This window comes from Seriola lalandi, unplaced genomic scaffold (genome assembly GCF_002814215.2).
Source record: "Seriola lalandi dorsalis isolate HSWRI2012SDOR001 ecotype SW California unplaced genomic scaffold, Sedor1 jcf7180002054420, whole genome shotgun sequence".
Taxonomy (NCBI): domain Eukaryota; kingdom Metazoa; phylum Chordata; class Actinopteri; order Carangiformes; family Carangidae; genus Seriola; species Seriola lalandi.
In genome coordinates, this window is record NW_019524973.1 from 167908 (window position 1) to 184735 (window position 16828).

Consider the following 16828-nt stretch of genomic DNA (forward strand, 5'->3'; position numbering starts at 1 on the left):
GGCCGGGGGTGAGGGGCTCCCACGGTACAGGCGGGGGCCCGACTAAACTCAAACACAGGAGGAGGATAGGAAGTGCTGCAGGCCCAGCTCAAGCCCTGCAGGGGACTGACTAGGCTAATATACACCCACTGGTGTTAGTGTGACTGACTGGAAATGTCAGGCGAGGGTGGAGGTAGTGCAGGGAAGGAAGCCCATCTGAAGCTTAGTACTGTTAGTTATGTTTGACTGACCCACTACAGCATCTTCCAACAAAAAGGGTTCGCTAAACATTCCTTTAGTGAGAAGATGAGCGAGTGTAAAAACAAGTGCCTAGCTAGTCCAAAAACATAACAATACTTAACACTACAAGTTAAGAGATTAGATAATTTTCAGGCTGAGGGAAAATGGAAATTATTTATCACTAAATTAGACATTTTCATACACCACATATTAATTATTCTGCTAAAACTATCCCCGTCATTTTCTAAAATCAGAAATTACTCCCTCAGGGTGCAACACAGAAATATTCAGTTCCCCCAAAATAAATTTGTCAGGGTTTTCACCACATACTTGTAAAGCTCTGGCTGAGTCCCATGGCTTCATTGGTCACCCTCTTTGAGAGCTAGGACACGGCTCATACAATGAAGGTAGCAGCATTCTAAAGTACTGTTGAGGTACTCGTGTTATTTTTGATCAAGGAATATACATTTGCTTAAATCATGTTTCGTCCTTACTCCAAAGCCACACAGAGTACAGTCAGGTAGACATATTGTAAATCCTACATCGAAAAAGAAACGTTGGCTTGGGATTTCCACTGTGTGCTGATTCCAAACTCCTCAATTCATTATCAAATCCAAGTATAGATTCCTTGATAAAGCTCCAGGTAAGCTGTTTGCCGGTGGAAAAAGGCTTGGTGTCCTTGGTGGTGCCAGCGCTCCCTGTGCTGCCCAGCATTCACACACTTCAGCAGGCTGCTGGCTGTGCGGCTCCGCCAGAGAACGTGCTTCTCATCTCTCAAAGCAGTAAATCCAGGTTCAGATCCATTAAACGGCAGGTGAGCCTCTTGACTCTGAAGCGAGGATAACTGCAGGACCACAGAGCAGGTTAAGCTAGCTCCTTCCTGAGGCAGGCGCCCCCCACTCCCACCCCAGCCCACCTGGTTCTTCTCCTCGCTGGGTACAGCTAGCAGCCTCTGCGCTCAGGGCAGAGGTTTGCTGCATCCCCTGCCTGTCTGAGACATGCAGGCAGTGCAGATGCAGTCACAGCAGCTGCTCCTGGCTCACACACGTTACCCCTCACTGCTCATAGGGCATAACGTCCTGACGCCGGCTACTTCTACACAGGAGACCACAGATCTGCCTCAACCTCAGCCACTGCTGCCACGTCCTTCCCACATCCACGACAGCCAACAGACTCAGTGATCATCCCCCCTTCTCATCTGAGCAATTCCCTCAAGCTCTTCTTTTTAACTCCCCCCCTCCTTGCTCTCGTCTCTCTCTGCTTTCTTTCTCTCGCTCTCGATCTCATAGCCCCATTCCCATACTGTGTGATCGCACTGCAGGGCTGCCGTATGCTGCCTGATGAAGTGGGGTGCTGCTCCACGTAACCACCTCTCCCTCACTCTCCCACTATATCAATTCCCCTCCCTCTGCCTCTCTCTCCCTCTCTGGCTTGCACTCTCCCTCACTGTCTCGCTCCTTGCTTCTTGCTCTCAAACACACAGACAGCTGCAAACACACTCTGTCTCTGTCCTCATCGTCTGTCTCTCTACCCCTTTCCCCTTCTATTTTGCCCCCCTTTCTTTCTCATACAAATGCACACATACTAGCTCGTCTGTGTGTGTCGCCCCCCCCCACCACAACTACCACCACCACTGCACTGATTAGAATTGCACAGAGGCACTCTGATCTTGGCAGTGCAGAAAGGACACCACCATCAGAGAAAAGGAACAAGCACTGAGATCCCGAAATCATAGTCTTTTTCTGTAAAGAATGACTAGAATGTAAAGGGGTGACAGCGACGCGATCCTGTTCTGAAGGAGGAACTTCAATTTTTTAGGCTAACATGGGATATTGAAACAAAGAGCCTCCTCAAGCCCCAGCTTATTAGCAGATGGCTTTAATTCATTTACATCTTACTTTGATGATAGAACGAGGGGGGGCAGCATTGATTCAAGTCAGCAGAAGTCTCTAACGTGCTCAAACAGGAGAAGAGAAGAGAAGAGAAGAGATGAGACATACTTCAAGTCCATCTGCATCTCAACCAGTCATACAGCATGACAGAAAAGAGGCAAATTCCATTATGTACTTCCAGATGCTCATGTCATATCAACATTATTTTTAGAGCATAGCAGAGGCTACTTACAGGAAAAAACCTGCATTAATACATGAGATGGTATAAAACTGAGATACATTTATGGGTAAAAAGACTCACGCAGTGTCATTTGACTTTGAAAGAATTGCCAGTCTACACAGGGACTGGTTTACTTCAGCACCCACCCATGCAGGGCTGCTCACTGCGTCCGTCACTGGTGTTATCTGGGTACGGCTGCAGGCAGAGCGTAATTATGCAGGCTTTCAAGCTGCTTGCAATCACCTCACACATTCCCAAACGGGTAGTCAGCCAGTCAGTAAGGCAGTCAGGGCAAGACGATGCGGTGCCAACAGAGGGAGGCAAAGTGAAGGGCTATTGATTGAACCTCCTCCGTAATTGGCTGCCTGTACCACTGTTGCTCTGGTGTTAACGATCAGGTAAAAGGCCAGGTCAGGTCTCCGTGACCCGTCAGTCATCCGCAAGGACCAGTGCTCATCATTCATTATCAGGAAGAAGAGCTGCTGTCAGATTTGTTCTAGCCGAGGAGAAGAATGATGGAAACAGGGAGTGAGAGAGAATGAGCAGGATACAGATAAGACACAGAAAAAGACTAATAGAGGAGGAGGCGATGAAACATATGGGCAAGATAAAATTTACCATCTTATCTCCGGGAAGTAAGAAGGATTGAAGTGGACTAATTATGATTCACTACGAGATCCCACAACTCCTCCTCCTCCTTCTTTACTCTCTCCCTGAGCCTCACACCAAAGTCAGCTCTTACACCACAATATCCAGACAAAGACTGTTAAAAATACCAGCCACCCCATCCAATTACTTCCATTCATTTGGGACAGCACCACCTCCCACGGTACTAGGACCTAATTACTGACTGACAGAGTATCCAATGCTCCTCCGTGGGGGGTAACTGGGTCACTGTCTTATCCCCTGTTAAACAGGCCAAGCTGTCAAATCTACCCAAGTGGGTTTCTGTACTGTTTGAGCACTGCTAGGTCTAGACTTGGCTCCGAGGAGCGCCCCGAAAGACCTATTTACAGAGGAAGAGGTAGAGGTTGTGCCTTGATAAAGCCGTGCCTCTTTATCAGAGCAGGAGAAAAGCACTAGCTCCTTGTCAACACACCCAAGCACTGGAGAAAATGAGCCGCAAAGCTGAATTAATTCAGGGAAACTGAAGGCGGACTCTTTTCCTTTGAACGTCAGTGTGTGCCTGTACACAAACTGAGCCGATGCCTCCTGTGTGCTGTTAGCTGAGCTCTCTCTCCACTCCCTCTCTCTTTTTAAGCTCATTTACTCAGTGCTCTCTTAGCACACAATCGAGGCACTCGTGATGGGCACACAACACAAACATTCTCATCCTTGAGCATGCAAATTGGCACAAAATTGAAGGGATGTTTTTTGTAGCCACAAAAATCTGATGTTCAGAAACCTGCTTCCTGAGGATGAATTGGTTGTCTTTGGCTCCTGATATGAGAGAGACGGTAAACAAGGAAAAGGTGGATGGAATGAAAACAGGGACACAGGATAAGGTTTTCCCAGTTCTGTCACAATAAAAAGATAAAGGTTCGATCAAGAGCGACAATTTAGTTTTCCATCTTTTTGTAATCCCCCCTTTTCTCCCTCTTTCTACCTCTCTCCTGCTGATGACTGTGTATGGTACCTGTTTGTTCCCTTTCAGTACATTGTGGAGAAAGAAATATGACCTCTTTACTAACACATACACATTCAAAAACAGCAACAAAAGCATCCTCTCAACCTCCAGAACTACTTGTGCACAATCTCCGATTGAAATCAGAGCAGCAACTGCATGACTCAGCTGAATCTGGGACACTTTCAGTATGCCGTTCCTCAAACAAAGTCTATAAATAGCTCACACCTATATGTGAAAGAAAAAACAAACAAACAAAAAAACAACATATTTCCTCTTATGTAATGTGAAACAACCTCAGGTCTTAATTGTTAGGACAGCAATTAATCTAAGAATGCTTGGGTGTGCTTGAAGTCAAGTTACAATTAACATCGTACATCAACACTACCATGAAAGCCAGCTTTCTAAAAGGTGCCATATAAATTAAGTTTACTTTTATTTTACCATTATAATATTATTAAATTAGAATATTAACCTTCTTCACACAACTCATCAACATTTCCCCTTCATGACCGAAGTAAATTTTTAATATGAAATCGAGAAGAGTTGATTAAATGAGTAGATGTCCTTAACATTTTGTACACTCAGCATTTAGCTTAAATGGTTGTATAAGTCAAACTAACTTTTTTTCCATTAAGAACACTTAACTGCATAGACAGGAGGAAGTGATGACACAGTGACACATGCTGCAGTGAAAGCCTAATTCTCCTAATTCCAATGTCATTTCTTTTCTATTTTCCAGTTTTCTTATTCTATATCCTTTTATCACAATCACACATTTTACCATTTCTGTGCTTGGGTGGCATTACACCTTGCTGTGGTCAGCAGATTGGTAGTCGCATACTGCGCATAACTAATGAAAATTTTATCTAAATGAATCTGATGAGACTTGTGAAAAGCTTTCCTGTGCAGACCTAGAGAAGCTGTTACACAATCCTGTGAAACCTCCTTATGGCAGAGTATCTAATGGAGGTAGGTTTACACTGTAGCAACTCAGGACTGTTATCTAAACAAACTGAGCTGATGCCAGCTGGCTTCTCCCTCTGCACTGCCTGAAGGACTCTTGATGAAGCGTACTATCAGTCCAAGCCCTATTGAGATATACAGTAACTCCAGAAAAAAAAAAGAAAATATGACAGTGAGGGCAATTTAGAATTACATTTCCCATAAAGTGGAAACCTTGTGTGTAACAAATAACAACGATGATGTGCCAAACAAATGTCATCTTGAATCTCTGTGACTTATAAGGACAACGAAACTACCCTATAGCTTTCCTGAAAGTGTGTTTGAATACTGAATAGCAGCTCTTATAAAAGGTGTTGCTGCACATAAATGTAATCAGTTACAGGGTGTAAAACATTTGGTTGCTGCTAACGTGACATATAATTCCCATCCAATAAACTCTATGGGACTATCATCCATGCAGCAACAAAGCAATTAAGAGCTTTATAAATTATTAATGAATAAGACTCACTCAATTCCCAAGACCCAGTTGTCATTTTGTATTAACCAACCAATAAATTACATACCACATAGTCATATCTCCGGAAAAAAAAAAAAATTATTCCATTCTCTGCAGAAGCTGATGTCTGTAATCATGTAAACAGAATAGGTGGTGAAGCATTACCTGAGCTTGGTGTGGGCTGTTTGTTTTTGGATGTTTCAAAGCCTGCTCCAATCAAGCTCATGATCTTCTCAATCTGTTAAAGAGAGTAAGCATGAAACACAGGGGGTAAATAAATCACCTTGCATTTGACTGAAATATCAACAATCACTAAAAACTAAAAACTGTGGAGATCTCATGTTGAAATTCTTTCAGCAGGTACCAACATTTTCCATTAATGTCAAACAGGCATTAAACTCAGATCTAGCCTCCTCCATCCCACCATAGCCAGACCAGTTATAAAACAAGAACACTGAAATAATGGCACTGGGTGAGGAGTTAGGACAGGGAGCTGCTGCTGCTGCTGGGAATGTTGGGAAGGAGGCGGGCTGCTTTGCAATGATGGATTACAAGCAACAATCCAACGTGGACAGCAATTCAATGACTTACCCACCACTCAGCAAAAACACAGCAGGGTGATAAGATGAATTACAATCTAGAAGCTTTTGAAACTCCAAATTATTGCGACCTAGAGGAAGTCCTGTAGCCAAATCCAGACGGCACAAACCGACCCACAGGAGATTCAGATCTGTTGCTGACTGTTTCTTAGTGAGTATTTGATTACCCTCTCAGACCTGTATTATTCAAGCTTCACAGAATAAAGCTACAGCTTACTGCAAGGTTAAGTGAGCACAATGCTGCATGCAGGAGATTACAGAGCAACTCCGAGAAGAGTTGTTTAGGGGCTTAGAGCCAAAAATGTTTATTTAAGTAGTCTCTGACTTTCCAAGAGAGCCGAAATACATTTCCAGGTTGTTTGTTTGCTTTTGTTTATTTTACTGGATAACTCAATAGCAGCTCAAGCTGCAACAAAGTGCTTTCAGTGCCAGATGCAGTATGTGGTATCAAGAGCAGATACAGAAAATGAAAGTAGGACAAGTTATGAATATTGTTAATTTTGATTTTATTTGTCAACAGGAATGCACCAGTCTGATACACTGGATGGGTATCATCCCCACTACTAGGGTTAGTGTTTGACAGCATTTTATCAAATTCAAATCCCGTCTCAAATCCACTTATCAAATCCTAATCCTTTTAAATCCCTAATGGAATCTCATTAAGTTTTCATCATTTGCAAGTAACTAAAGTTATAAATCTCTACAAGTCTAAGATTCAATTTAGATCTGTGATCACCTGTTGCTTGGCGAGAAGCCATACATAGTAGTTTTTGGTCTGAGCTTTTAACTTAATCAACAATAACAACTTTTACAACCTGTAGCTACAACCTGAACATGAGCATCGGAAGATATTAATTGTTATTAGTTGATTGATATTGATTGTACTCATACACACAAAAAAACATGTATATACATATAACAGAGGAGAACTATGAGGTTAACAGGCTCACTGGGCAATCAGCTGATCATTCCTATAGAAGAGTCTCCACTCTGTTGAACTACAAAAACACAGTTCAGTTTTTTGGACTAGTAGACGGATCTAAAATGGAACCGGCTATCAGAACCCAACCCTATCCAATTCTGACCTAATGAAGTGGATCAGGTATTGGCGCCACTCAATTTGAGTGACTCACAAAAGTAAAAGGTGTATTTAACAAAATGGTCAAAATTGGAGCATTTCCAAATTTCATTCTGAGGCAACCAATGTCATATTTCTTCAATATAAATACACACAGTAGTATATTTATGAGTATGAGACATTCCAACTCAAGGAAATAGTCTGGGACTTATCATGTGTCCAGCATATTTGAATAATATTCAGACTCATCGCTCGTTAAATGTAAGCAAATTATGCGAGTGCCTTACTACTTGCTGACACCTCATGCTTCAAGGACAACAGGCCCTAATGCACAGAATAAATGTACCATTCACCCCATTAAAAAGAGAACAGACTCATGGTAGGCTATTTGATATTCTTGAGCTACTGCAGAAGGGTGTAACTCCAGGTGTATGTTTTGACAACTTTAAACAAGGCAATTAGCAGGCAGCGGTCACCTACAATTTTATGTGCAAACTATTGCAAATCAGGCTGGGAACTAAATTTAGAATCACTAGAGTAGTCTATTCACAATCAGCAATGAAAATTTTGTGAGCTTGAAAAGCTGATTCTGCTTTCACTGGTGACACCAGAGACACAGCCAGGCTTATTTGATGTAATATTTAGTGTTTGAAAAAGCCCTATGCACTTCGCTAGTGGCATCAACACTGTAGAAAAGCCTTGATTCATTTGGAAGTCAGGCACGTGGGACGCATGGCATATGCCTCCAGCAATACAGACCTCACATTACTGTTTGAATTAACCCAGTTACATTCTATATCACACACACACACACACACACACACACACACACACACACACACACACACACACACACACACACACACCTGAGCTTAAGTGCACCTTTATTAAAACCTGTCACCAAAATGCTACTTCTAAGGAAACCAGCGTCATCATAGTTGAAGTGCTGAAATATTTCATAACATCATGCACATACAACCTCATCCACTGACTATAACTAGCAAGATGTTTGGCAATGAACTACAGTAGAAATATATTCTATACAACACCTTCAGGTTACAGTCTGCTTTTGAATCTTCAGTCATCCCTTGTAAATCTAAAGCTTATTCTTATTCTTATTCTTATGCTGATGCATATCTATGTTTTCTTCGAGAAGGCCATGCTAAATTTGTTACTGAGATATTTAACATCCTTACTGGAGCTTTATAAACATAATTTTGTAATTCAGATTAGTCAGATTAATCTATACTTAAAGCCTGAAACAGTGGAAACAGGGTTCAGTGAGGATCATGTTGTTGACGAATCTTTAATAATCCTACCTTTATAATTATTGCAGTTTAATCCTGCAATGCGGATTACTGCAGGTTACAATGTTCAGTTTTTGTTGAAATTTTTAGAGAGATGTTGATTCAACTTTATGGTCATTTGGTTTGTGGTGGTGTTAACTTGTATAGCTTTACACTGAGGGGCATTATCTAGTAGCAATATCTAGTCTCCTCATATAAACATCTCACTGCAATACCGAGGAATGAACATGACATTACCAATTGGTTATACAAAACAACAATTTCATGTAAATGCACAATGTGTTCATGAAATTGACTTAAGCATTGAGCCGTCCTAATTGGACATGTATTAAAAAGGAAAAGGTCCAGTTAGTCTGACCTGAAAGTCCGCTATCAGTGGGAATTAATTTGACACAAAGCGCCTCCAGTGAATGTCTGGGAGCAGGATGGAAATAATCAACCAAGAAGATCTATTCACACAGAAATGTAATTGATAATGCAGTTATGAACCACATGGGACTGTGAGTGGACTGTATCATTAAATTAGTGGTGCTCAGCTCTGAGTGATGGCACTACATCCTGAAGTGATTTACATGATAATGCAGGTTGATCTGCTCTTCAGTTCTTGCACACACTGCAAAGATATCCATTTATGTCGCCCTTTCAAGCTCAAGTCTTGCAGAGAAAAAAAGTTAAAGGTGAAATCATTTAGTTTTTTTTCCCCCAATGCAAATCATGTGGGTAAAAGAAATTTTGTGATTAACTGATGTCCTTGGTACCAGTCTTATTCTGCGTTGCCTCTAGATATGCTCACTTATTCTTTGGAAACAGATTCTCTTTTCTTTGGAAAGTTATGTTTTAAATCTAAATTACTGACTGAAGTTATGACTGACATTTCTTGGTCTTCATATATTAGTGCAGAGATATAAAGTATTCCAGCATCTCTATGTTCTCTGTTTCATCCAGAAGCCTGACACCAGCTCTTCTGAAGATGGGTCTTGATGCAATTTAAGGGGTTAAGATGACAGTCCTTGGTGGTCAGATGATTTCACTCCAAGGTACATAAACCCTTAGCATTCACTATAGGTCTTCAGATAGAGACCCAGAAAACCCCAAAAGCAGACCTGACTCAAAATGGGTAATAGGTTCACACTTTGTAGTACAACATGATGGACTACAAAGTTGGGCCCAATTTAAATTGCTACTGATCTTGGGTTGGTGATTTTGATTGGACCCAAAAGGACCCAAGAAAGATTAGATGAGCAACATGGGCTGCATCTTTTTTCAGGGAATCAAAGTACAACATATTGCTGACTTGAATCAATGGGGCTTTAACATGTCAGAGACTGTGCTTTTTACTTTTAAGAGAGCTCCATATTGGCCAGGAGTTTGTCAGCTTTTCCCTGAGTCAGTCAGCCTTAGTGAGTTCCTCCACAGTCCTTATTATGCCTACAGTCATTATGTGCATCACTGCCCTTGAAAAATATACAGAATATATACGTATGTGGCACTGTTCCAAGACAGAAAAATTCAAATCCTGAAATACTAAAGAAAAGCAGGAAATGGAATATTTTAATGTAATTAGAATTAATTGGAAATTTTCCCTGCTGGAGCTAGATAAGGTAACAGAAGCAAAAAATACAGGCTTAAGACAAATTGGTGGCATAGATCTGCAAACAGTAAACGTTTTTTATGGACTTAGGCCGAATGGGTACAACTATTACAGGATCAAGTTGCTGTGGGATTCGCTCTGTTTTGGTCTGGAGACTTTTGTTTTGTTTTTTTAAGTATGATACCCTCTTGGTTCCTTTAAGGAAAACCTATATTACTTAGTAGAGTTTGACCAGTAAGTTGGCAGATGTATTGGCTGATATTAGCTTAGATATATCGGCATCTGTATGTCATCTGAGAAGTAACAAAAATAGTACAGAAATGCTAAAGATATGTCTGGAGTAATTTAGCTGGATAATTTAAGAATTTAAAGCCATTACACAGACAAGGTAAATAGCTAGAGAGCAAATTTTTAAGCTGTAAAATGTACCACTCAAAATTGAATTTTGATCAACCTAACTACTCACAGTAGTTAGGTTGATCAAAATTCTCTAAAAAAAAAAACATTTACCGATTTGCAGTTGTATGCATCTGTCAGTCAGACTAGTTTGAGGTTACATGCCTGTTTATCCAGAGGCATACCATACATTAACCATTTGTGTGAAATTGTCATAATTGCTGTGTGAAATATTGAGTAATGGCTAATAAGTGTTTTGGGATGTCACACTGACCTTGACCTTTGACAAAGTCTAAGTCCTCAAGTCCAAGTGAACATTCATACCAAATTTGAAGAAATTCCCTCAAGGCATTACGGAGGTATTCCGTTCACAAGGCCAAAACCATGTTTTGTGAGGTCATCGTGACCTTGACCTTTGACCACCAAAAGTTCCATCAAGGTGTTACTGAGATATTGTGAAGAATGGGACGGACAGACAGATGGACGTACGATCAGATGTATGGACGGATGTACGGACGTACATTATGTGTTCATGTTATAACCCTGTACACCTGTACATCGTTATCAGAGCTTGTAAACTCTCTTAATATCGATATTCCTCAGCAGTGGCCTCAAAAATCCAATAATGGTCGGTCAAGCTACATTATTTAGCCAATATAAATTAGGGCTGAACAATGTATAATTTCAGCATAATATGCTTGATACAAAAGGAAATCTCCATGACTTCCATAACTAATCTACAAGAATAGTCAGTCTGATAGAATATAATGAATTCTTGGTTCTTGGATACACAGAGTTTGATGCTAGTGAGTGGCATGCAGACTCTGCATGCACAGCAAACCACCGATAATACTCATTCTTCATCAGTTCAGATCAAACAACCAAAGCAAAGGGCACAGAGAAGAGATCGAGACTGATTGTGCCAACATAATTAAATTGTGGAATAATTGCATTAGTCAGTTATTAAGACGATCAATTCCAACAGGCAGCATCAACAAAAATGATTTACAGACTATAGCCTGCATGCCAACTCTATCATGATGAATCACTGTTAGCTATAGACATTATAGTACTGATAAAGCAGATCAATACATCAGCAAACGGAAATGGGAAACACATGGCCATGTATCCCAAATACACTATGCTCATCTTCATTGTATACCTTTTCAGTCAGATAACAAGAAGAGACTGCATGTTATCATTTTGTACTAACTGTATGAGACACGAGCTGTCAATCATACTGTGAATTTGGAACACTACTGCAAATTTGCAGTGGAGAAAAAAACTGTTTACTTTTTACTTTTTTGTTTTACAAGATGTTCCTGAAGCTGTCTCACCCTCCACAATCTGTCTAGCTGTGAGCTGCTTCTCACTTCCATTTGTAGATTGCATTGTTGGGTAATAGTCTTCATCAATATACCAATGAATAATTAAGCAAATTTAGTATAAATACAGACATATCTGGGAATACGGAATTTTGTCACTTTTCCAGCATGATAAACACTCCCATAAAACCTAAAAAGTATGGAACTGGGACACAGGAGGGGTCTTTTTAGGGATATGCAATTTCAATTGACATCTCCAATAATCTCTTCTTTCTGCACTAGTAATAATAGAAAGTCTTTGTATTTTTGCATTCATTTTGCATGTCACTGCCTGCCTTTCTCCCATCTTTCTTGTCCAGTCAACAACATACTAGCTAATAAGATAGATACAATAAGACAAAGTACAGTATTGTCCACTGAGTCAGTGTCTCCTGTGCATAAATGATGGCTGTGAGCCCAAACAGAACAGATAATGGAAATGATGGCTGGATATAATAAACAAGCCAAAAAAGGCTGCCTGCTTCACTGGCGCTGGTCTGGAAACAGAATTACCGCCTCAGTATCATCGTCAATAAAGACAGATGGGCCAGTAGCTCCACACTATGCAAGACCCAGATCACATATTTCTATCCAGCAGTGCTCATGATTTAGATTGTTTTTCATTATTTTGACAGCTTTGAAACCATCAGCATTAATAAAACCACTGAGAATGGTAACAGTAAAGTCAGGATGGTCTGCACGGTGTACTGTAATGTGATGATTGTTTGTTGAGGAAATGTAAGGTTCTAGCAGTGCCACCTCTTCTGCATGATATACTGTTACTATGTTTGTGTAGGTTTACGATGTAGTTTTACTGAACCCAGCTTGTCAGGCAGCGTTAGGAGTTAATGTCAGATAATGTCAGATTATCATAAATTTAATTCCTCTGTGTATTTTTTCAACTCGCAAAAAGAAACCTAAGCTCTACATTTGACTGATGGATTTGAGCCGAATTTTCACGTTTTTTTTAAAGCTTTTAATCAACTTAATTTGACACGTTTTTTTAGAACTGAAATGATTTGCTGACTAATCGGTTTGTCGATTAACAGAAACATATTTGGCAGCTATTTTGATTATTGATTAATTACTTCAGTAATTTTTCAGCAAATATAGTGAAGGAATGCATAAATATTCTCTAAATACCCAGCCCTAGACATAAATCCAGGACACCAGCAATTCAAGGTCAATATCTTATATGACACACTCTCCACGGCACCGTGTCAGAAATGGAGAATGGTCTGGTTGCACCCATTATCATTCTGCTATCTGGAAAAAAAGCACTCTGGCTTGTTTGCATTTCTTTATACTAATCACAATCATTTTGGGCGGTGCTGAGCCCAGGATGCAGCGACGGTGCCCCTGCAAACGCAAGCATTGTGATTAAAATGGCTAATTTCACACAAAGAAAACACCACAAAAAAATAGCAAAGACATATGTCAACTGTCTGCGACACGATCTGAATCAAGCTTGCCACTTTGGAAGGCTTATAACCACAGCCTGCATTCAGTGAGTCAGAATACCCTGCTCTCAATGCCTCTAGTTTATGTTTCCTGCAAAATGTGATTTCCAAATTCCAAAGAGTCACAATTGATAGTTCTTAGTAAAAGAATGGTTCAACTTTTCAAAAGGAGCAGTTGCTATTGGACCAGCCACGCTTGTCATGAACTAACTAAAGTTAACAAACAACTGTTCACTAAATAACATAATACAATCATAAACCTAAAACAATCCTCATATTGCTTTTTCTAAACTGGCAAACCTGCATTTTTAAAAGCACACAACAGGTTTTGAACAGGTATAGCCCTTGAACGTGGGGAATAGCACCATTAAACAGCAAACTGGATGCAGTGTGGGGTCTCCCATGTTACACCTGGTGAGAAGTGTTACAGGCAATGTGACAGGTGAAACAGGACTGTGCCTCTCTCCACCCAGCCCCCACCACCATTACCGCTACTCTCATATTCATGTACCACATCTGTCTAACCAGATCTTGGGATGTGTTCACTCTGCCGTAACTCTATATGAATTATAAACCAGCTTACACGTACTTTGAAAACAGTCCCTTTTTATCAACTGGAATTACCAACATGAAAACGTTTTGTATTTCATTCTTCTTTCATTTTTACTGTGGCTAATTCAAATTCATAGATACTCAAAACTAATTTTGGTTTACAAATCATATTAGGAGCTCTGGTATATCTTTTCCCACACGATCAATTCTAAAATTATTACATTAAAAAGGTGTATAAAGCATATACATTTAAAACAATTGATATAAACATAAGTTAACTTCATAATAATATGGGTATTTTCATTAGGGGTCCCAAACTACTAAAGTTATGTAAAGCCACAGCCATTAGTAAGTGAAGAAGCATATAAAGACACTTTAAAAGCTTGCATATGTAATGACCCCGGGAATACAGCTGGGAAATTTAGAGTACACACACGAATGAAGCCACTCAAGCATCTGTAACATGTGGTTGTGTTAACCTTTGCCTTATGAGTATTGAACAGTTGTAGTGAAGACATCAATCACTTAAATCATATATGCCATTTCTATTATTAGTAATATGTAAAAGTCACTGAAATGCAAGATTCTTATATAATGAGGTTATTTGTGGCATGAGTCTTAAAGGAAAGTAAGGCTCCACCTTAAAATACATACACACACAGAAAAGTAAAGTAGTGATGGTGTACCTTGCATTCATGGGTCCACTTTGTTGTCAAGTAGTGTTTCCTATTTCAGTAGATAACTGGCTAAAAGACAACAGGAGGACGATGAATTGTTCCATGGAAGCTAAAATGCAGTTTAACAGGAGAAGCAGTGACATTTGCTAAATGTCTAGTACTGACAATAGCCTTTTAAAATCAAAGACAAAACTTGAGATAGCTTCATTTATCAGATGTGTGCTATGATTAAATAGTACCTAATCTTTTGTGGTGGAGTACATTGTTAATGTCGACAAGATGTAGTTACAAACCACTTTTAAAGGCCTCCTCATTAAAATCATTATTATTATCATCATCATCTTGGCCAGATGTGTAGGGTATCTTTTACTAGACACAGCATATTGCACTGATGTTCTGTTCAATTCATCAACATTAACCATTTCATACTCAAACTAGTGTACAGCTAAGGTAGAAAGTACCTTCCAAAGATGATCACTTAGAAGCTAATTAAAAGAAAGTCAATCCAAAGAAAATTAATCACCAACTATTTTGATAAACGGTTAACTGTTCAAGTAATCTTTCAAGCAAAAATGCCCCAAAAAGTGTTAGTCCAGCTTCTCAAATGTGAGCATTTGCTGCTATTTTTGGTCTTATATAGTAAATTGAATATGTTAATGCAGCCCCCTGATACTGCAGGATACTATAATGGGCATTAGTTATTTATTTGGTTAACCATTTCCTCTAGCAACAGTGGCTTCAATCGTCCATAATTCAGCACAGCTGTTGTGATTTGTTTGACATGGGATAGTGATTGCAGGACTCATTGAGCTCATGGTTAATACTCAGTGAGCCCTGTTCAGCATTATTTCTATTCTCGTTTTTTCTTGAAAAAGTATGTGTTAATTTTGAATATTTAAAAAAAAATGGTGCAATGAGCCTACATTAAGTGCTACAGAATGAAAATTGATAATCGTTTTTGGACACATTACAGAGCAAGTACAGGTTGGTCATTAGCTAATAATGTTCTCCACTACCAAAAAGACTGACTACTATTTCACGATAAGTTACCACACATATATTTCATGGGCCATTTTGACCAGTTTGTCGAAACTTTGATTGAAGTATGGCTAAGGCCACTAAGCTAACGTTAACTGAAGTTATAACGACTAACTTCAAGTTGACGTTACAACGAAAGCAACGTCAGAAAATACTTTAAAAATTAGGAAAAAAATATGAAAACTAAACATTTCAATTAAAACTTCACTTTTAACGGTTAAACTTTACCGCAGCTGTAGCGTCACAGGAAGCGTTGAGGGATATAACTGCTCCGACGTCGTCATCACAGGTGTTGAGCTTAGCTTGGATGGTGAACGTAGGCAGTTATCGGGCTACTGTTATCAAGATACCGGTATATCTTAACTAACGGAACAGTGCAATTTAGTTACAACTGATGGCGCAGTTATCTTCGGCTAGTAAAAGGTTTGTAGCTGGTGACAAAGGTTGATCTCTGTTCTTCAGCCTCTAGCTAGGTGGGCTTGATTTGTTTGACCTGGTCTCATTGGCTCCACCCCGCTGCCCTTATTTGAATTTCCGCAAGTCCAACTGACAAAGATGGCGGAAAATGTATTTCATTTTATCCAGACTTTATGTACACAGACCACATATAGCCTATTTTAAGACATCGTGCTTATTTTTTCAGCATTTTGAAGTGACAAATCCACATTTTTTAAGTTAATTTATTTGTCTGCTCATTTATGTCGCATCACTTCCAAATAGGGCAATGAAACTAACTTGGACAATTTTCCAAAAATAACTAGGTTAAAACTGACCCAGATATACCCTACCCATAGGCAGAAAATCACCCAAGAAAACGGGCTGTTTTGATCCAGTGACCCAGCAATATTACATAAATCTCACCAACACTGCATTACATTTTCAATCCAGTGTGGTTATTTCAAGTTATTGTTACTCAGTGCAAGATATTATACTGTGTATTAATGGGCAATTTGACAATTTCATCCCACACCTACATTAAAAAGTAATGCAGAAGGAGCATCCATATATAAACCCCAGTCAGATGTCAAAAGAATGATTCACTAATCCAACAAAAGCTGACAGGACAGGTGGAGGACACCATAAAACACCCTCATAAATCAGGATCATCAGACGGGCAGCAACGCTCACAATGCAGCCAACTACAGGACTGAGAGTGAATGAAGTATGTGGCTTTGAGGTTTTTCCACTGAACATATCCTTTATTAAGGTTTTATTTAATTAGGCTAATGACACCTGCAGATGGCTTAACATTTAGGCTGCATGTTTGCTCTGTGTTAAGTAGTTCAGAAAGAACGCTGTGTCAGAAAAGATTGTGAATAAAAACTGTCTCATCACATTGGCTGTTTGTT

The 16828-nt window shown here is 39.7% G+C and overlaps 1 protein-coding gene across 5 annotated transcripts in view; it reads right to left on the bottom strand.

Annotated features, from left to right (window-relative positions):
- Positions 1 to 16828, bottom strand: part of anks1ab (ankyrin repeat and sterile alpha motif domain containing 1Ab) — a 41441-nt gene that overhangs the window by 20752 nt on the left and 3861 nt on the right. For all 5 annotated transcript variants that reach the window (XR_015437505.1, XR_015437504.1, XM_087175149.1 and 2 more), the window contains exon 2: positions 5583 to 5655. Coding sequence is in view for 3 of the 5 variants with exons in the window: in XM_087175149.1 (XP_087031275.1) it covers positions 5583 to 5655 (73 nt within the window). In the remaining 2 variants the exon portion in view is untranslated. The remainder of the gene's footprint in view (positions 1 to 5582; positions 5656 to 16828) is intronic.